We start from the raw sequence: 22,448 nt of genomic DNA, 5'->3' as shown, positions 1-22,448 counted from the left end.
TGTACTCATCACACTTCTTGTAGCCGGCGTCCAGAAGGTCCTGCTTGGCCTTCAGCAGACCCTGGCCCGGAGTCACGTCTCCGATGCCAATGGAGAAACCCCTGTTGGCTGGGGACCAGAGAGGATGACTAGATTAGTACTGGGAACAATACTTCCCCACATAGGCACAGTGCATTAGCTATATAGTTTGTATTCATAGCTACAATAGTTTGGTGGTGTGAGGACCTCAGATAACACCCATGGACAGACCCCTGTTGGCTGGGTACCAAAGAGGATGATACTAATTATTTTATTTAACTCTTACTATGTGTACACCATACCATCTTTCAATAACAAAATAAATCACCAAATATTTATTTTGAGTCATAATAAAACACATTGTGCAAGCATCCAAAGACTAGGTAACTTGACGGCAGAAACAGAAACTTTGAAACGTCTCGAAATTGCTACTCTTTTGCTACTCAGCTAGGTAGATAAGATTAGCAGTGGAATCACCTTGAGCTCAGGAGAAGCAGTATGTATGATACTATACTTACCTTACCTGTTGGACAGACCCCTGTTGGCTGGGTACCAAAGAGGATGATACTAATTCTTTTATTTAACTCTTACTATGTGTACAACAAAAGCGAACAAAGCCAATAGGTAGCCAACAGGTTGATGAAACTTCGCCATGAATTTGCTTTTTGCTATGGACGTGATATTGACATGTTTGATTTAGCTAATCACAGAATGGCTCTGGTTAGTCAACCTGGCCCGTTTGAAGATGGGAACATTCCAATTCCAATATCTCTTTTACACAGACACAGACACACAGTACGCAGGTTTGTTACTAACACAGGTTAACAGTTGCAGCGTGTGCTAGATGGGACATGGGAAAAACCATGCGCACAGACACACGCACGCGCACGCACACGCACACACGCAAACACACACGCGCTATACTCACACAGGTAGATAGGTGCAAAATGTGCCAGATGGGACATGGGCAAACCATGCAGGCACGCACACACACCACAGGTATGTCATACTCACACAGGTAGACGGGTGCAAGGCGAGCCAGGCGGGACATGGCGTTGGCAGCCTCCATCTGTCCCCAGTCCCTCAGCAGGATGTAGAAGATGTTGTTTTTGGAGCCCGAGCCCAGCGTGCCCTTGTCCATGCTCCCGCACATCAACTCACTATTCTGGATCACCACGACTGAAATGAGAGCAGAATTGAATAGCATTTAAGGGAGTAGAAAAGGATGCAATTAATCATTGAAGAGAATAGAGCAGACATTTAAGATGTTACATTAAAGATGAATAGAGTTGGAGGATGTTGCTGGAGTCAGAGCCCAGCGTGCCCTTGTCCATGCTCCCGCACATCAACTCACTATTCTGGATCACCACGACTGAAGTGAGAACAGAATAGAATATCAATGATAAAGAGAGTAGAATAGAAGACAATAGAGCTACACTCAGGGTTCCCACACCTTTTTCATGAACAACTTCAAGCACTTTTCAAGCACCTTCAAGCACCAAATTTTCAGTTTTCCAGCACCTTTAACATGTCGCGGGAAGGGGGTGTGGGGGTCCTACCCCAGGAAATTTTGTGTTTTTAAGAAGCAACTTCGTGCATTCTAATCGAAAATCTGAGGTAGTGAGATGTCAGATGGGATGTGCCATTTGACGCCCTAAAATTGATGTACCTGAACAATTTATTTCTATTATTTGGCTTACTGAGTTTGACTTGACAGAAATTTCAAGCATTTTCAAGCACTTCACCTAAAATTCAAGCATTTTCACAACCTTGAAATCACTTCATTGAAATTCAAGCATTTTCAAGGAATTCAAGCACCAGTGGGAACCCTGTACAGTAATGATGAATAGAGTTAGAGGATGTTGCTGGAGTCAGAGCCCAGCGTGCCCTTGTCCATGCTCCCGCACATCAACTCACTATTCTGGATCACCACGACTGAAATGAGAGCAGAATAGAATAGCATTAAAGGGAGTCAAGAAAAGGATACAATTAAAGCATTGAAGAGAATAGAGCAGACATTAAAGATGAATAGAGTTAGAAGATGTTGTACTTGGAGCCAGAGTCCCTAGCATGCCCTTAGATCCATGCTACAACAACATCAACTGACTAGGGAGGCACCCGGTGTCGATCTCAGGCCCGATACTTTGTCATTATACTCATACTCATACTCGTCAAACACACACAAACCAAAACCAGGCAACATCTTATCACGTTCCATTGACTTAAAAGCAGCACAGGAAAAAAGTGACGGCTCATACATTTACTAACATTTAAATCTACTGTGTTATATTTGCAATTCCATTGACACATGCATGCTGCTCCTCCCGAGGGAGCGAAAGAGAGAGAGGAAGGGAGAAAGAGACAGAGAGATAGAGCGAGAGAGAAATAGAGAAACAAGATGGATAGGGCACACAGTTGTAGAATGAAATGAATGAGATTATACGGGAGGGGGGTGAAAATAGAGTTGGTGATGGAGAAAATGAGGAATGAGATGAGGACAAAGGCACAAAGAGGGAGAAGGAGACCTCACAGACAGACAAACAAACAGACAGACAGACAGACAGAGAGAGAGGCATAGGCAGAGTGAGTGAGTGAGTGAGTGAGTGAGTGAGTGAGTGAGTGAGTGAGTGAGTGAGTGAGTGAGTGAGTGAGTGAGTGAGTGAGTGAGCGAGTGAGCGAGTGAGCGAGTGAGCGAGTGAGCGAGTGAGAGCGAGAGCGAGAGCGAGAGCGAGTCGGAGAGGCAGAGAAAGAGAAAGGGAGGTAATTGAAAAAAATAATTGAAAGAGAGAGAGGCAGATAGAGAAAGACAGAAAGAGAATGACTTGATGGGGGACACAAGTAACGGCCCGTTCCCACTTTGCCGGCGAGCGCGTTGACGCCGACGCCTTCAATTCATTTTCAATGGAAAGCGGCGACGCCCTCGCAAAGGCTTCTGGGATACGCGGCGCAGCTACTTTGACAGTTGACGCGCGTCAAAAAAGTTGAGCGAGCTTCTACTTTATGCTAATTACTCGCGGCCAACGCGGAGCGTTATCCAATGATTGTCGAGTACATGAGGAATTCCCATGAAACCAAGGGCTATGTTTTGCTGCTTAATAGTAGTTTTATGACTGGTTATCATACATTTTAAAGTAAGATGCATACACTACAAGAAACTATGAAGTGCAAGGTCTTTGTGCTTATGTTCAAAGGATTATGTACATTTTGACGACATTCAAAACTACGTGATGGCTATGAAATGTGTGAAGTAAACACATGTCCACAGTAAGGTAAGGGCAGACTTTGATGTTACTATCGCTGGTTAGCTTGCTTAATCGATATAAACGTGTAGAAAGACAGAAAGAGATATTCCTGTTCAGTGTACTCTGTCACGCCCCTGCAGGGCCGGTTCTGGCTTATTTGGTGCCCTAGGCGAGTTTGAGTTCTAGCGCCCCCCACCCCCCCTTACCTTTGAAAAAAAAAAAATCTTTCTTATACCTCACAAAACACAAGACTAATATCCTTAGTAAGCTTAACTAAATAGCATCAAGAACAATAACCGTTTTTCATCAAATGGATTTGTGGTTCTTTTTGACAGGCGACCAACACATCAGATTGAGTCGCATGAAAGTAGCTTCACTGTGTGGTGTGTTGGATGTGATGGTGGTGGGGCCCCCAACCCCAGATGAGAGGGAGGTTATCAATGTGTTTGAATTGTAACGTGAAATTGAAATGCCAGGAGAGTGATAGGCTACAGTAGCCTACATTTGCATGTAAAATGCATGTGTAGACAATAAGCCTACCAAGGAGGTCTGCATTGATCTACACTATCTACTAAGGCTGTAACGATATTGCATCGAACCGAGGGATCGCGGTACGCAGACCCACGAACCCCTATCGCGAAGCTTCCTCACAGAATCGCGATGTGCCCTTTTAAAGTTGTTACCCTCAGTGTAGAACACAACAGGCAACATACAGGCAAGAGTTTGCATATGCGCTTAAAAAGACCAGTAGAAAAAGGGCGCACACGTTCGAGTAACAGTTCCATTCACCCCTTTCTCATATAACATGCTCCTTCCAACCAGCACGTTGTTGTTATCCATTGCCTCAGCAACCTCCGTGAGACGAAAAACTTGGGCAAACATCGGAAGGTGAAGGACAAATGAACAACAGACCAAGAAGGCTTTTATAAACGTGTCAAGATTTTTGTTTTATTCATGCATGCGCGATGTATTGCGAGTGGAGTTTGACGTTGGAGCAGAGAGAGAGAGAGAGAGAGCGCACAAGATGCTCCGCCTGCCTATAAACCAGCCTGGAATCGCTTGTAGGGAGGTGCCCGAAGTCGGACGAACGTTGAGGCAGAATATTAGGCAGCATTATTTCTTCCCACAGTAATGTTAGGCTATATTGTAAAATTACCGCCTGCATAAGCAGAAAGCATGCTCCATTTCAGCCTCTGCATTCATTCTGGCTCTTGATAAAATGTCAAACTACAAAACGAAACGAAAAACGTGCACGTTACGTAGCAGTGAGAACTAACTGAGGTTCATTTCGAGGTTTGATTGTAGGCGGGCACGCGCTGCTGCACGATCAAAAAGAGCTACGGAAATATTTAACTTAGGCCTAATCAAAATTAAGTGTTGCATTTCTTTAAGTAGCCTAACTTAATACAACATGTTTCCTGACGATATATGGCCTGTGTTGTTTTAATGTTTGGATATTAATTGGATAGGCTATGTTTGATAAAGTAAGACAGCTGCCAATGACCATACACCCTGACCCTCCCCTCCCCTCCCCTCTCTCTCTCTCTCTCTCTCTCTCTCTCTCTCTCTCTCTCTCTACATATGATCTTAGCCTATTTATAAGCATTTTTCCTTGGTGAACTAATATCCCTTATTTCTCTGTGTTGTGTTTTGATGTCAACACCTGGGAACAGGTTGCAGTGGTAGCCTATATCTGCAACATTATTCAGCCTTGTAAACCTACAAAATTAATGCAGGCAGGTAAATGCAAAAAATATATTAATTACAAAGAATATATAATTAATTTCTTCTTATAATTTTTTTTCAAATTTTTTTTTTCAATTTTTTTTGTGAAATCGTGGGCCATATCGAACCGTGGGTCATATATCGTGATACAAACCGAATCGTGGGTTGGGTGTATCGTTACAGCCTTACTATCTACAGCATCACAAAGCATGGCAGCATAACAATTTTAATAAGCTACACATTTGTGCTGTCTTCCAAACCAATTTCATTTCTGGACTGGAAATAGTGGTGCATTTGTGAGTAGGAGAATGAGAAGGGGGCTATCTATGTGTTTGGAGGGACAGGGTGAGAGAAAGGGAGAAGAGCTGTCACGCTATTGAATTTCATAATATACAAAATATAGTAAATAGCCTCACTTGTCTGCTGTGCATGGTTCTGTTACATGATTAATGTAGCCTAGGCTATGTCATTCTGGTCTGGAAATTAATGTTTTTTTAAGCTTACAACAAGCAGGTAATTCATGTGGATGGAAGGAGATATGGCAGCTAAAATTGTTTTAAACATTGCACCAGTCTTACTTTACATTGCTTGTCAACCTAAGCAAGTATTATGATATCAGGTGGGTGTTAGTGAGTAGTGAGTAGGCTACTAACAGCTACTTTACTGGATTTCATTGCTTGGCATACTTGGCTAATGTTAGCATGCTAACTAGCGATTTCTCTGATCAAAAACAAAGCTCTTTTTCTCTCTAATTCAAAATAGTAACCTCATAACTATTAGGCTTTCCATAATCACAAACGGTTGCTGATTAAATCACATAGTTCCAAAACACCCTCTGAAACTCCTGCATCATGCAATGAGTGGTTTAATGAGAACATAATAATCTCCATCCAGCAGAGCAGCACTACTCTTTGCGCTTGCCCCCTCTGTCTCTCGAGTGAGTCTCCAAATTCAAAATAGATCGCAAGCTGTCACTCGTCCCGCCCCCTTTCTCAGAACTGTCTGTTTATTGGTTCACAGACTTCCCAGAGACAGTTGGAAGAGATATTACTATTGGCTGAGGGGCGCTTTGCCGTGAGGAGCGCTTTCGCCACTCTTTGTTGATTGCGACTTCATAAAAAAAAATTCATATCGCAAAATTATAGCCTGGTGAACCAGCGCCACCCGCTGGACGGCAAAATGATTTGTCTACGGGTGGGTCTGGCCTCGCATAATGATTCAATGAAGCCAGAATGCCATGAATCTGGCAAGCCAATTACAACGCAAAGATGTGTTTTGAATCAAAGCTGGCAGGGTTTTGAGGGAAGGTTGTTCTCATCAACAATCTTCGGATGTATTATGCATCGAGGCCAGACTAAATTAGACATCCACATTTAGTCTGGTTTATCAGGCTAGCAAAATTACGCATAGGAGAGCGCCATTTCGGCGCCCCTTCTTCACATGGCGCTCTAGGCGACCGCCTAGCCGGCCTATGCTAAAAACCGGCCCTGCGCCCCTGCATGTGCTCCGACAAGAAGCATTCAGTCAAAAAAGGGAGGTGCGTCGCGTTTATGAGCGTCAAATGGCCGTCAAAGTGGGAACGGGCCGTAAGGAGATGGATTTTAAAGTGTGCACCGAGAGTGCAATGACGTCAAAGGAAAGAGATAAGGCACAGTAAACCCCAACGTGATCTCTTTGCAGAGGTGCAAATTCACAGGGAGCACACACAGAGTATTGAACATGTCACAATCATAACCGTTCTCTTCGCATGGCATGGCTCGGAAGGTAGGTGAAAAAAGTGAAGAAAGAATGTGTAATGACGTCAAAAGCAGGTCTCTGGTCTGCCTGTTGTGTGCCCAGACTACTCAGGTGCTCTTTTTGCAGTGGTGCCAATTTACAGGAAGCACACACAAAGACACAGGTGAGTATTGAATACGTCACAATCATAACTGAAACAAGAAGCACTGTTCACATGCCTACTCGGAAGAACAGAATTATACTGGAGCCTCCTCCTCAAATAAGTATAATTATTAATAATAATAATAATAATCATAATAAATAAGAGTAATAATCTTACATGAGTCATTGGAGCAGAGGTCCTCTCCCTTGCCGCAGTACTGCTTGCCTTTGGTGCGCAGGTTGGCCTTCACTTGGGAGGCGTTGCCAGGCTTCAGGATGAGGCTGAAGATCTGCTTACCCGTCCACAAGGTCATGGGCTGCAAACAACATCGTTGATCATCATTATTATTATTATTATTATCGCTGCTATTGCTAATATTATTATTATCATCATCATCATCACGTTAGCCGTCCACAGAGTTATAGTCTGCACTCATTACTTAATATGCAGTACATAAATAGTAATCGACTACGACTACTACTACTACCGATAATAACTATAATAATAACTATAATAATAACAATAACAAGGGTCAGGGGGTGAAGACAACAAAACAATATTATTGTTATAGTAGTAGTAGTAGTAGTATCACCATCATCATCCTCCTCATGTGTATAGCAGGATACAATTCATACAACACGCAGCTCAGTGTGCTTTAACAGATGGACATCAACACATATTGGCATATTATAGATTCATGGGCTGAAGAGAAAAAAGTGTTGTCCAAAAGTGCACTACTTCTTAAGTCATTAAGAGTACGTTTACATCATGCAACTGATTAAATATTCAATCATGAAAAATATGAATTTAAGATTCAAGATAAAAGGATGTGCATATTAAAAATAGGACGTTCTTCAGAATCTGGAATTCTGTCCAAATCGGTTGCTAATCCTAAGTATGTGAGATTATTATTAAAGCCTGCAAATTTGCAATTCAATTTCTTTACACAATTAGTAGTTGTTTTCGTCTTCAGAGCTCTGCTCGGCTAAGAACCACCACCCTTTAGCCCCAAACACCTCCTGGCGAAGGGGCAGTGAACAGGGACGTCTCCCTCCCAATTAATTATTAGTACAGTACTGAATAATATGAATGTAAAATTAAAGATGAAAGTATGCTCGAAATCAAAACATTAATGAAACGGTGGGTCACACAAGATCCACGGGGTCATGGGTCGAAGACAGCACACCGTGCTGAGGTACATGATGACCACAGGGCCAGTTTTAATTGGGTGTAATTTTAAATCTTTCAATACATTTCCTTCCGTGTAGTGAAGGTCCTTTGGATTGGATAAACATTATATTCATGTATTCAATATTAACAGGCTTGGTACCACCAAACTAAGGCAGCAATGAAGGCCAAAATATGAGTAATTAAAAAAATATATACAGTACAGTATAACGATCAGTTCACAAGGTCTGAAAGATTTCTCCTGACATTGGAAGACATGTACCACAGCTTTTTCCCACGTATTTCCAAAGAACAAAGACGACAACATGCATAAACATAACTCATAAATGCATAAACCTAAACTGCATGATCTTCTGGCAACACAGACACGCCTTTGCATTCGTCCCGTCTTCCGAAGGACGCCCAGAAAAGTTGTTTATGCACAGGTGCTACCTTTCTCATTACATTACATTAGGCAGACATTTTTTGACCAAAGTGACTTACAATCGAGGGCATCATCATAGTCAACAACACTAATAAATACAAAATGCACAGGAAATATACAGAACGACTGCAGAGTTGCAAGTGCAACAAGTTTCTCCTTGTTCGTCATACTGTATGTTACTTTGGTCAGCACTACAAAAGAAGAAACATATGTTCGGGTGACCCCTGGTTCAATCACTATGAATAAGCTTATATTAAGTACTTATATAATAATATTATAAAACTAATTCCACAAATATAATGTCTAACTGCTTTAAGCATTTCCCCCAGCACTTTCAGCCACTTTGAAAACAAACATCTACCACCCTGAAGGTAGATGGTAGGTCCCAGAAAAAAAGAAGCTTTTGTATTGGGAATGTAATTTCTAAAGGGTGCTTAACGAAAAAAAAAGTCATAAACAATAAAAAAATACATGAACAATATGTTTCTGATGCTAGCTAACCCGTTGCAACCACCTTGACTAGCATATAGGGTAGGTTGGTGGGGGGACCAGTGCTCTCCCCCATCCTCCTCCATGTCTGAGGTACCCTGAGCATGGTACCGTCCCACCGCACTGCTCCCTTGTAGTGCCATTGGGGCCTGCCCCCTTGCACGGGTGAGGCATAAATGCAATTTCGTTGTGTGCAGTGAACACTTGTGTGCTGTGAAGTGCTGTGTCACAATGACAATTGGAGTTTCCCAGTTGGGCTTATTACAGATAAAACAAAATAATAAACTAAAGAAATTTGAATGGGAAGGAAACACTGCTTTTGGTACCTTCATGATGGCGGGGCGTGGTAGAGTGATTTTGATCTTCTCATCTTTTCCCACGAGGATGGAGGCCACAATCTGGCAGGCTTTGGAGCGATCAAAGAAGGTGTCCTTCAGGGTCAGCAGGTAGGCTCCTGGAAAGGCGCCAAAATACATTCAACAATGCATCATTACGATTCTCAAAATACAACCGCATACTTTAAAGCACTCCACAAACATCAACTCATCTTCACATGTTTTTTTAGAACACCGTCTATGCACTGCATAGTGAAGTGAATTTTGACTGAAAAAGACTGAAAAGAATAATCAGGCAGATGTTTGAGCAATCAAAGAAGGTGTCCTTCAAGGACAGCAGGTAATCTCCTGAAAACAGTTAGAAACGGGCAATCAGGGTAAGCGGTTAGGGCGGCAGACTTGGAGTCCAAAAGTTGCCGAGTCAACTTCTGACCCGCCAGGTCGGTGGGGGTAGTAATTAACCAGTGCTCTCCCCGATCCTCTTCCATATTTTTATATATGCAATTTCAAGCCTCCTGAATGTTCCCCAATGGAATAATGAAGTTCTCCTCAACCTTGAACAGAAAGGCTGTCTGACAGACTCACATGCTGGGTTTCAACATGAAGTAACAGTATTCTCAAGGACGAAATGGGACATCTGCTACAAAGAGCTACCATGTATTTGAAATGCCAAACAGTATAGCTATTTCAAAGGCGTTTGCATCAATATTAGCTTGTAACAACATGATACTTCTGATCATAGGAATCTTCTGATTCTATGTGTTTAGCAGCAACTTCGAAGAGCAACGCAACAGGGAAATTTAAAGTGCTACACCTCTGTGATTGATCCATGGATGTCTTTGCTTTGATGCATGCCCGCACTCAAGATGAAAAAAAAACGCCATATCGGTAATGTCATTCTTTTGGACCACTGTATCGCTGCTTCAAAGTGGTTGGTTGATTTGTATTCAGCCATGGTTCCATGAAGTGCTTTCATCACCAATGAGAAGGACATCATGTTCAGTGTAGAAAGTGGAGAAAATACATGAACCGAGAGTTTGACATTGGCGCTTTGATTGTGTGATACAGGCGTGTTTGTAAACAACAAGCAAGCAGTTATTACCATTGCATGCAAAGCAGGCTACATGTATATCGTCCAATTTGTCAAGGGCATATTTCATTTGTGGTTTCAGTGGTTGGTTGATTTATATTCAGCCATGGTTCCATGAAGTGCTTTCATCACCAATGAGAAGGACATCATGTTCAGTGTAGAAAGTGGAGAAAATACATGAACTGAGAGTTTGACATTGGCGCTTTGATTGTGTGATACAGGCGTGTTTGTAAACAACAAGGAAGCAGTTATTACCATTGCATGCAAAGCAGGCTACATGTATATCGTCCAATTTGTCAAGGGCATATTTCATTTGTCCATTTTAAGGCCCTTCATTTAATTGCTTATCCAAATCAACTTATCCAAAACATGGTATCGCTTTAGAACAACAGTTCATTAACATTTATTAATGAAATAACAAACAAAACATTTACTAATGCAAAAGTTCAAAGATCCATGCACAACTTCAAGGTGCTGGTAAACGCAGGAATATGCAATTCTTCAAAAGGAAAAAGTTTACCGCACACTTGTTTCTTCACTTTTATTCACAGAGAACAACGCGTTTCGCCTCAGTGCGTCATCAGGCATTCCTGAGCGAACCTGATGAAACGTGTTGTTCGATCTGAATAAAAGAGCATTATGTCAATCAAGTGTGCGGTAAACTTTTTTCCTTTTGAAGTAAAACATCTACTAATGTTTGTAAATGAATAAGAACCAACCTATGGTTGTACAGCTGAGTGGGAATCGACTCCTATTGTATGAGTTTGATGCGTTTGATGTATGAGTTTGCTCAGTGAACACTTCTATATCCATCCATATAGTTATATCCATTTCATCTCTTTTATTCTTTCAAGGATAAAAACTTGCAGGACTGCTGTGCCTGTACTGTGTCTAATGTGTTAACACAGTATTTCTTATTCATTTACAAATAGTTGTAAATGTTTTTTAATTTCATTTAATTTGAATTTCAAGTTCATTATTTACAGTGTCAACCCATTGATGCCTGATTGGCCCTGGCGCCTGGAGCCGCATTACACAACATTCAGGTTCATGAGATTTGAGACAACTTTATTAAAAATCTCTTTTTGTTTGAGATGAGTGAACAAATTTTAATGAAAGATGAGTGTCTTAGCGTTTAAATGCAACTTAGTTAGGGATGCAAATGATTAATCGACTTTAGATTAGTTGTCGAGCAAGAGGTTGCTCGATTAAAATGTTTTAATCGCGATTAACCGCTAGAGGGCGCTAGAGACTGTTGAGTGGTTCTAGTTCTAGTCCTACTCAAATCCATGGTGCGCAGATTGTATCTATTAAATCGTCATTGCAACTTCTAGAGTTCTTGTGGGTCTTTTGGAGATGTGTACTTGAATCTGTGATTATGCCAAGTCCAATGGTGTAAGTTGTTACTGCTTGAATTATGAGAAAAACGATCTTTCAAGACAGGCAAATGTCACTGCAAGCAGCATTTTACTGTAGGGTTAAGCTTGCTAGGTTAGCTTAGCGTGCTAACTAGCGAAATCACAAACGTAGTCATTTCAAATTGTGAGCTGTAATTTTAATCACTACACCCTGTCCGATATCAAGACTAGTATTAGCTGAACTGGGCATGAATATATTTGACCATGCATGAAGAGGAGCACCATCTGTTCAATTTCAGGTGAATCCTTGTTAGCTGTAAGTGTTGTTGTCATAGCTCCATTCATTCTCAATGGAGCCTGTTAGCTTATTAGCTCTCCTTACAGACACAGGAAATAACTTTTTTTTCTTCAGAAACGAACTTTGTTGACATTACTATCCATTATGGACAACAACACACTACACAACATATAGCATTTCTTTATTTTGAAGCGTATTAAATTAGAATGCTTGTGGTTGGCTGACACATATGCAGACAAGTACTGAGTCTGATCACGTTTCACTCAACGTTGTCTGTCATATAAGGCGACAGAGGGGGGCGTGGGGCTACTAGTTCACTCCTGGGTGAAAGCAATGCCTCCCCAAAGGTGGTGTGGAGATGCCATAGTAAACAGCTTTCTTTTCCTAATGCATAATTATAATTATATTATAATAATATAATATAACATCATACAATAAAATACAATATGGGCTTAATGATCATAATATAATTTAATACAACAATATACTTTTTGAACTCAGTGTTTTAACTATTTAGCTGATATTTTAAAAGGCCCTATGAAATTCAGGTGAAAAAAACGCCGCTTATCAATTAATCGAAAGTCGATCGATAACACTATCAACTAATGATTAATGAATTAATCGATAATTTGCATCCCTAAACTTAGTGCATATTTTTATGTGCTTCAGAAGCTGAGATATTTAGCTTTTTATAGGCTGAGGCCAGCTTTTCTTAAAAAGGGCTCAGGCATTCAGCACCCTTTTTTCCAGATGCCTTAGGCGTCAATGGGTTAATTAAACCTGACCATTATTCTAAAGTGTTACCTAAAACCCCTGAGAGCAGTTACAAACACTAACTACCAGTATGCTTATTAAACAACATAGTGGCAGTCTTTCAATACTCTCTTACCGCACAGATAGGCCAATTGTTCTCTGGTTCAGAGAGGACAGCAGAGAGTTGGAAGGAGAGGAGAGGAGAGGAGAGGAGAGGAGAGGAGAGGAGAGAAGAGGAGGTGAAGAGGAGGAGAGACTGTGTGAGAGAGAGGAGAAGATTAATTGAAAAGGAAGAGCAGAGGACAATCGACCAGAGAATGACCAAAAAAGGGACGGGACGGGACGGGACGGGACGGGACGGGACGGGACGGGACGGGACGGGACAGAGGGGAAAAGATGGATGAGAGGGAAAGGGTAAGGTTTGCGGGTGTAATACATCATGTGCTCACATACTGGCACATGGAACATGGACCGTCGGTCACCGACAAGCACACGGTTCAACAACCAGTTTAATTGGTGTGAAAATCAGTTCTTCTGACAGCAGGCTGAATAACAGCATCTGGGTCTTAGCTGGCCCCATGCCAAAGTCTCTAACACCTCCAGCTGGATGTGGCGAGCCCAATGCATCTCTGCCATAGCACAGACTTTTCCACCTTGCTGTGTTCCAACTCAGTGCACTCATTGACTTACGCTCACTTCAATATTTCCCAAAAAACCCAACTGGACTCCAGAAAAGGCTCCCATTAATTGGATTGCCTTGTTAAAAACCACTGTTGAAATTTCACAAGTAAAAAATGTCAAAACCCCTTTTTTAATTGTTCCGTTTGACGTGCAACTAAAGCAGCAATTTGGTGTTTGAAGAGTGACAGGCCCTTCTCTCCATGTCTAAACGTACAAATGTTACTGGTAGAGTAAACGCAACACTTATTAAGCCACAAGTGAAATTGGCCACACACAGGCAGGATTGATTCAGTCGGCTGGGCACAAAACAGCAGGGGAAAAGCGTTTAATGAACGCCGGAAACTGCACGCTGTGTTTTCTGACCCATATCCTCCATATTTTAACAAGTACTCATTTAAATAATAAAAACAAAATGATTTCTCACAGCAGTCGGCTTAGCGGGCAAAGGAAACAGCGAGCGGGCACTCAAAAGGACTCAACAAAATGAAAGAGAGGAATGAAAAGGAACAAAAGAAGTATAGGCAGAAGGTCACGCATGATTGTCCCACAGAGACCACTGGGCTGTGATTTCTGAACAACCTCCTTCACATTCGAGGAAAAAAAAAACGTCAGCACAGTCACAGTCGATTTAGTCAGCGTGTGAATGAAACGGTGGGTCAATTTCCGCAGTTGAAGTCATGAGGGCCTGACACTTACTGTACTCGATGAAAGGAGCAAGTGGGCATGAAAACATATGAAGCTCACCTGTGAGGAAGTCCTGAATGGCCGCAATCAACGGCTCCCCATTACGCGGGGTCACCAAGTTGGCTTTGGTCTGCAGGGAGGAGAGAGAAGCAGTGGGAAGGAGAGAGAGAGATGATAGAGGTGATGGTGAGATAGAGAAGTGAGATAGAGAAGGTGAGATAGAGAAATGGCGTGAGATGAGCAAGAGAGATGGGGGATGGGAGAGAGAGAGAGAGAGAGAGAGAGAGAGAGAGAGAGAGAGAGAGATCAGAAAGTGAGAGAGAGAGATTAGGACAAGTAAATGTTTAGGAGTTCTGACTGCACTTTCTAACATTTAAATCCTCCCTCCAACAGTTCATGCACCCATCCTGATATCTAACACCCATTATGGCGAAAGCCTCTGCCTTGGCCTCATCCTTCCATCCATCCATTTATCCTACTACAAGAACAAGATCAAGGGCTATCCATTTATCCTTCCTTCATTCATCCACCATTTATCCATCCATCCATCCATCCATCCATTGAGATACAGAGCCAGATATCCATCATCTATCCATATCGATTGCATCTATTCATCTTATCTGCCTTCGCAACAGAATTCTCTTTTCTGATTGGCCGATGGGCTGACAATTAATTCCGTGGAACTTATCAGGCGTCAAGTGTGCGACTAAGTTAGACGCACAAAGAATCTTCGGCGTAGAATCGCCCGCTTAGCAATGCGTCTATCTTGCTCACAAGATTCTGGTGAAGTTGGCATGGCTCCTACAACTTTACAGACAGCCATAGATTTTAAAAAGTACCCTACCGTAACGGGCAGATAAGTGGGATAACGGCCTTCGAGGCAACTCCGCCTCTACTATGCGGCGCATATCGCCAGAGTTTAGAGCTGACGCCTCACCATTAACTTTGTGGAATCGGTCACCTTGTCGGCCGTTATCCCTTACTTACAGTATATCTCCATCTTGTATCTTACCCCCATGAGTACGAGAGCCTCTGCCTTGGCCTCTTCCGTCTGGGGCAGATGCAAGTTCATCTCGTCCCCGTCAAAGTCGGCATTGTAGGGCGTGCACACGCACTCGTTGAAGCGGAATGTCCGGTGGGGCTTAACTCGCGCCTGCCGAGAAGTCAAATTATCACATTATTACACTTCGCTAAGATTTCATGATATAATATATGCAATAGACACGCAGTAGAGCCATAATATAGTGTAAATATTGCACACACATAACTTACACAAACACTACACACACATAAACATTACATAATGATGTTACGCACGCACGCACGTACACACGCACACACGTTCCTTGTTTACTGTTACATTGCTATTGGCCTTATTAAATCAATAAATCCTGTAAAAGCAATAAATAATTCATTGCGTTGTCTGCTGTGTCTTGTGTCTTCTCGATAACGTGTTCAGTGCACACACAAATCCTGAGTATAACCTGCACATATACTGTACAGTTTCAACAAATACAGCAGACTTTGACTTCATCCGGAATGCAACACAGTTATGCCAGTACCGGAACAATCCCCTTGGAGCATGATGGGGTACTGAATATGCCTTGCTGACGGGCAGCTCAGCAGCCAAGGATGAGGATGCAGTGGGAGAACATTAGTTATTTATATTCCCTCTCCGTATGCAGACTTCTAACACAGTGTTTCTCAAAGGGGGCTCAACAGCCCCCCGGGGGGGCGTCAGGGAGAAGTTAATTTTATTTTTTTAATACGAAGAGGGGCTTTGGCAGGTTTATGATGAGGTGAAGGTGGAGCTGGGAAGCTTATGATCCAGGGGGCATTGCAAGGCTTATGATAAGGTCCAGGGGGCGTTTATTAAAGGAAAAAAGAACACACGACTCAAGTCTGCCAGATCAACCCTTCAACCCCAAGACCAGTCCCCTGCGGCCACCGAGTTCAGAAAGGGGGGAAAGAAAAAAGCCATTAAATCCCAAGACGATTCGCTCACCATGAAATCACAGCCAGAGTCAGTCAAGTTCAGAAACGAGAGGAAAATAAGACGTATGCTACGGTAGCATGACTTAATGTAAAGCTTCTGGGAGTTCTGGGAGTGAAAAAAAGCCTTTGTATTGGAGTCTGCAGTGGCCAAAGAAGTTGACTTCGAAAACTTTTCTCCCCCTTTTGAACAACTCCAGTAGATGCCATTTCAAAGTGTGGCACAGTAATTGGAAGGACATGTAGGAATATACTATATACCCTGTGTAACAATGTCCTCCAATGACCTCGGAGAAGCAGCCTCAAGGCTAATGTTTAAAAAAAGAACCAGGAATCCAAACTTTTGTCTCACTTGTGGTATAGTGGCGCTCGGTCAACAGTACTTTTTGGATGGATCTAACTTAAACTTTTTTTTAGTTCACAGTACAGAGCAAAAGCTGTATGCTTATCATTAGAACAAGGTGACTCCATGTCCCTGCATTGACGGGCCACCAATTAATAATTTAAACACTTCACTTTCCTCATCCGTTACCAAGACTGCTAAGTTAAAGTGTGGTTTCAGCCCATGGGCAGCTGTGGGGCAAATTCAACAAAAGTGCCATTCACCCTGTTATAAGTTGAAGAATCACTGAAACGTTATTACAAGGATTTAAAAAAAACGTAGGAGTGGAGGAGCCTTAAATGAGGCCGACTTAAGACGTGTTCTGTACTACTGAGCTTGCCCAGCGAGGACGGTTTTCCAAAAATGAAAAACATTTCAAGCTTGCTGGTGCTGGCATGGTATAACAATTTTATAGTAAAAACAAATGCATTTGTTGTGTGTTTTCAAGCTTAATGGTTAAAAAAGAACCAGGAATCCAAGCTTTTGTCTCACTTGTGGTATACTTGTCTCACTTGTGGCACTCGGTCAGCAGTACTTTTTGGATGAACCTAATGAATATCCATTACTGATGCAATGTCATTTTAACATGACGTTAACTTAAAACTTTTTTTAGTTCAGAGCAAAGAGCAAAAGCTAGGTTCCTCTCATTAGAACTTCTCTATAAAGTGACTCCATGTTCCTGCATTGACGGGCCATCAATTAAATATTTAAAGACTTCTCATTCCCCATCAGTGTGGTTGCAGCACATGAACAGACAAATTCCACAAAGTGCCATTCACACTGTTATAACTTGACGACTCACTGAAACATTAAAAGGATAAAAAAAATACAGTTGGAGGTGCCATATGAGGCACACTTACAATGTGTTCCATGCTACTGAGCTTGTCCATCGAAGACAATATTACAAAACAAATTACCGGTAGCAATTTTTTTAAAGCTTGATGGCCTGCATAACAAAATGTAAAAAAAAAAAAAAAACATTTCTGGTGTGTGTTTTTTGTTCATTTTAGTATGTCTGTTTTTGGTCTATGTTACTTGAGGCTTATTTGGACAACTTTCAAAAATAAAATGCACATACATATACACACACACACACACACAGACACACGTTTTATATATTAAAAAGTCTGAGTTTAATCAATGGGTTACTTACAATGTGAGCCATGATGCTGAGCTTGTGCAGGGAGGGCTGTCGGTTGAAGAGGACGATGTCACCGTCGATCATGTGACGCTCCACCACGTCCCCAAATTTCAGCTCCTGGGCCATCTTTTCACGGTTTCCATACCTCAGGAACCTGGGAAGGGGCAAGAGAGATGTATACAGGGTTCTTACATATTTGAACTCATGAATTTACTTTTATCTGATTTTTTTCAGCTCCTGGGTCATCTTTTTGCCATCTAAGGAACCTGGAGGAAAAGAGAATGTATATGATAGGATCACTATTAAAAAGGCTCTATAACAGTGGTGATCCAATAATGTCTGCCGCCTGGGAACCTGGGGGATAAGACAAAAAGTTACATACTGTAGTTTTCATCTTCATTCAACAAAAGAGACATGGCTCACTTGATTCCAAAAACATGAATGCTTGTGCACACACACAGCTTATCTGATCTGGTTGTGTCTCTGCTGTATGAAGTTGTCTCATGGGGGGGAAGAAAGAAAGAAAGAAAGAAAGAAAGAAAGAAAGAAAGAAAGAAAGAAAGAAAGAAAGAAAGAAAGAGAGAAAGAAAGAGAGAGAGAGAGAGAGAGAGAGAAAGAGAGAGAGAGAGAGAGAGAGAGAGAGAGAGAGAGAGAGAGAGAGAGAGAGAGAGAGAGAGAGAGAGAGAGAGAGAGAGAGAGAAGCACCCTCACCTCTTCATCTGGTTGAATCTCTGCTGTATGAAGTTGGCTCCTGGGTGCACCTCCGGACCGTTCTTCACCAGCTTCCTCATCAGCTCAATGTTGGCCTTGTTCACCTGGAACAGTATGATTGATAAGCAGGAGATGGTTCACTTCATAAGGTGATTCTACCAGAATAAATATGGTCTGCTGTGTTTATAAGCTGCTAAAACAGATTAGGAGACTAGCAAGGGTTCAGAATGAAAGGAGTTAAATAAGGACAGTTTTAGAAGTCACGTCCATTACATCTCATGCAGATTACCAGTTAATTTACATCTGTTGGAAAGTACCAGTGTACTCATGCACACTCTGCAAACAGTGAAACATGTTGGTTGTCACTAGCCTGACAGGCAGTCCAATCATTTTCAATTACTTCGTAATCCACGAATGGTCTTATTACGCTTCTCTAGGGAGGGTTTTCAGTCGGGCACTGAGGACACAGACCTAAAATGATTGTTACAGCAGGTAAACGCGCTCACCTTCTCAGGGTAGGTGAGAATCTTGGCCACGTGAATGGGCACGGCCACCTCGTCAATCCTCAGGTTTGGGTCGGGCGAGATGACCGTCCTGCCTGAGAAGTCCACACGCTTTCCCGACAGGTTTCCACGGAAACGCCCTGTACACAAACACATGAGTACACCAATAGTCTTAAAACGTGACATTTTAATTACTCAAAAGTTGTGTAGATGTAGATATGGTGACTTCAGGAGCAGACTCTTCAAATACACAGTTTACAGGAAATATCAAGTGACAACTATTTCAGGGAGCCATTGGAGTTAGACAAGACCTGCAAATCTTCTCCCCCTAAACAAAGGCTCTGTCCCATTACTTCTTCTCATTTATGCCCCTGACACTCAATTTTGGTGCATGTGAAAGTGCATCGAGTCACAATTCTTTCAAGAGTGAGGGGAAGTGCTTAAAAATCCTTTTTAATGTCCCCTTGAATCGGGGAGAGGGTAGGAACCCTACTACAAACACATTGGGAGAGGAAATTATATTTGCAATACAATTAAGTTATATTTCAGGGGACCTAGAGAAGGTGGAGTCTGTTATAAAGGTGGCCACCTTCAATAAAGGCCTGAAGTGCAAGGGGAATTCCTGGTTTGTGTTCATAGCATGGCCCTTGGAGGACTTTTACGGCCCTTGTAGGAATTTGAAGTGGCCTCTCGAATGAAAAAGGTTCCCCACCCCTGCCCTAACCCCTTATACTACAACTGACCTTGTATGTCCTTGAGCCTCAGCCCCCTTGTACCACAACTGACCTTGTTTGCCCTTGAGCCTCTGTACGAAGCCCCTGGTCCACTTCTTGGGCGCCATGTTGAGCGGGATGCCGGAGAGCTCGCTGTTGATGTAGAGGGCGCACTGCAACTGCAGGAAGTCCCAGTCCTCCATTATCATCTGGGTCTTCGCCCCCGACATGCGATGCTAAACAGCAAACAATGCAAAATGGTTGTAATAGTGAATAAGTTCAACAAAGACGCTTTTGCACACCTCTGTAGTTTGGCAGGTGTGTACGATGTTATCCCAGCGGGGTTGTCAGTCAAGTGCAAAGAAATCCCGCACACTGCCCATTCCACCAACAAACTTTAATACAACGTTTCGGTCGTAACTTTACCTGAAGAAGGTCGGATGACAGAAACGTATTAAAGTTTGTTGGTGGAATGGACAGTGTGCAAGATTTCTTTGCACTTGTAATAGTGAATAAAATCAATTGAAGAACAAACAAATATAAATCTCATGAAAAAAATAGTTTAATCCTATGGAATACAGCAATCAAGTAGCCTCATATCTATTAATATCAATGATGTGAAGATGATGGGAAGAGCAAACATTCTGGTTGAATAGTTTCCATCCACTCTGCATAAATGAGAATGCGAAATAAATGTGAAAAACATCCTGTAAATTAGAAGTTCAGCCACAAAAGCCTGTTTTTATACACTTGATTCAATTTTCCAAGAATTCTGTGAGACTGCATATTCATCAAGTAATATAGTCAAAACAATGCAATCAGGATATAGGCTGATTACGTTTATAAGAACTATATAATTATGGTGTGGGTCCTGGGAATCTGAAGAAGAAAAAAAGAGGGAGACTGTTTTAATCAACAGCCTTGATTACACTATACAAGGGGGGCCCCCAGTGGGGAAAAAAATGAAACTGCAATCAGCCACTCAGAGTAGGTTATTTGGTACGTTTACATGAGGCATTTAAATCCGATTTAACTCACTTTAAATCTCATTAAAACTTAATTCCACTTTAAAAACATCATGTAAACACTTACCGAACAGGATTTAAGTTTATTCCGATTTAAACTTAAGTCCGATTAAAGTGGGTGGTTTATTCCTCTTTTAAATCCGATTAAACACGTTCCTCTGTCATGTAACCTTTTAATCAGAATTACAATAAATCCGGTCGTTCCACGCATGCTCGTTGACCACAGGATGGCGCCAAGAGCCCGTGCTCTTTGTCAGTGAGAAAAAGATGGCGGCACTTCCTGTTGATTTTCACATGAAAGTTTTGCTTAATTTAAAGTCCCTAAGCGACTATAAATGTTGTGGCTTCCATATATTGATGTAAAAGTGCCCCACGAAGTAATTAAGCACAACAAAGTTACTCCACATCACCCTTTCACCAGTTCGTTTTTCTAAGCTAGGAGGGTGCTAACTAGCATTTGAAAGAACCAGACCCAAAGGGGATTTTACCAGCCTTGAGTCCACTGAGGGAATTCATTTTCGGGCTGAAGATAAGCTTGTGTCCCAGTAGTTCCCCGGAGGTTTGGCGACCACGCCCCCACGCCTTAGTCCTCAGTCCAATCGCAATGCTTTATTTTCCCCAGACGTTTAATCGCATTTAAGTGAAATTGCCATGTATACACGTCGCAAAATAACTCTTAATCCGATCTACTTAAATCCGATCTATTAGATCCGATTCAAAAACATCATGTACACGTAGCAATTGAGAAACTAAGAGACAAGTTAAAGACAGGAATCGTGTGTGTGTGTGTGTGTGTGTGTGTGTGTGTGTGTGTGTGTGTGTGTGTGTGTGTGTGTGTGTGTGTGTGTGTGTGTGTGTGTGTGTGTGTGTGTGTGTGTGTGTGTGTGAGAGTGAGAGTGAGAGAGAGAGAGAGAGAGAGAGAGATATGAGAGAGAGAGACATATGTTTTTTTCACATCGATACATACTAAAAAGTTTAAAAACCTTTAAAGACTGAGATACGCAAAGGGTGATGGTGAGACAGAGATAGAAACATAAAGGGAGAGAGACAGCATTGCCAGATTCTTCATGATGAAACTAACGAGTATGATATCTCAGTGAGCATCATGGTGAATGAGAGAGGCGCAATAGCGAAAAATAACAAGCAGTGTGGTGTGTTTGTGTGTGCGTGTGTGTATGTGTATGGGTGTGTGGTTGGATGAGAGCGAGAGGTAGGCTATAGATGTTCATATTATGTTCTTTGTTGGGTTCATTCTTGCATGTTTAGTCTGTTTTTGTGTGGTGTCTATTGTGTAGCTAAATGTGTGTGAATGTTCAGACTCTGTGCCCCAAAACAGATTTCTTTCTAGAAGAGACGATAAAGGCTCATTCTATCCTAAAATAAAATACAGAGAGGCAAGCAGAGAGGCAAGCATAAAAACAGAGGACAAGAACGAGACAGACCAAGAGAGCACGCACCAGACAGATGCCACACAGGACAGTACAGTACAGAAAGAGGCAGAGAGACACCACATAGACACAGTGCAGAAAAACACTGTGAGATAGGACCGCTACCTTCTTGATGACGTCGTTGAGGAAGATGATCTCGGTGAGCTTCATGGTCAGGTCGTCCTCATTGGTGCCGGATTTGAGGTCGCTGACGACGGAGGGCCGTATGCAGAGCGGCGGCACCAGCAGCCGGGTCAGGATCAGGTCCGCCGGCTTGCCCGACTCCGGGTTCATCAGCAGCAGTGGAACGTCCTCCGCCGGAATACGCCGGAACATGTTCATAACCACCAGCGGGTTCAGGTTCTCCTGCGGAACAAAGAAATCAGATTT

At 42.2% G+C, this 22,448-nt stretch overlaps 1 protein-coding gene across 1 annotated transcript in view; it reads right to left on the bottom strand.

Moving 5' to 3' along the window:
- polr3a (polymerase (RNA) III (DNA directed) polypeptide A) overlaps nt 1-22,448 on the bottom strand; it is an 82,495-nt gene that overhangs the window by 51,577 nt on the left and 8,470 nt on the right. Inside the window, exons 6-16 of the mRNA XM_063221749.1 lie at nt 22,185-22,424; nt 19,680-19,842; nt 18,897-19,033; nt 18,391-18,494; nt 17,692-17,833; nt 15,177-15,317; nt 14,225-14,294; nt 9,292-9,419; nt 7,042-7,180; nt 1,033-1,197; nt 1-108 (exon numbers count right to left, since the gene is read on the bottom strand). The exon at nt 1-108 is cut by the window's left edge and continues 65 nt beyond it. Of these exons, the coding sequence (XP_063077819.1) occupies nt 1-108; nt 1,033-1,197; nt 7,042-7,180; nt 9,292-9,419; nt 14,225-14,294; nt 15,177-15,317; nt 17,692-17,833; nt 18,391-18,494; nt 18,897-19,033; nt 19,680-19,842; nt 22,185-22,424 (1,537 nt within the window). The remainder of the gene's footprint in view (nt 109-1,032; nt 1,198-7,041; nt 7,181-9,291; nt 9,420-14,224; nt 14,295-15,176; nt 15,318-17,691; nt 17,834-18,390; nt 18,495-18,896; nt 19,034-19,679; nt 19,843-22,184; nt 22,425-22,448) is intronic.

The sequence above is a fragment of the Engraulis encrasicolus genome, chromosome 17, assembly GCF_034702125.1.
Source record: "Engraulis encrasicolus isolate BLACKSEA-1 chromosome 17, IST_EnEncr_1.0, whole genome shotgun sequence".
Taxonomy (NCBI): domain Eukaryota; kingdom Metazoa; phylum Chordata; class Actinopteri; order Clupeiformes; family Engraulidae; genus Engraulis; species Engraulis encrasicolus.
This window is presented reverse-complemented; position numbering and strand designations above follow the sequence as displayed.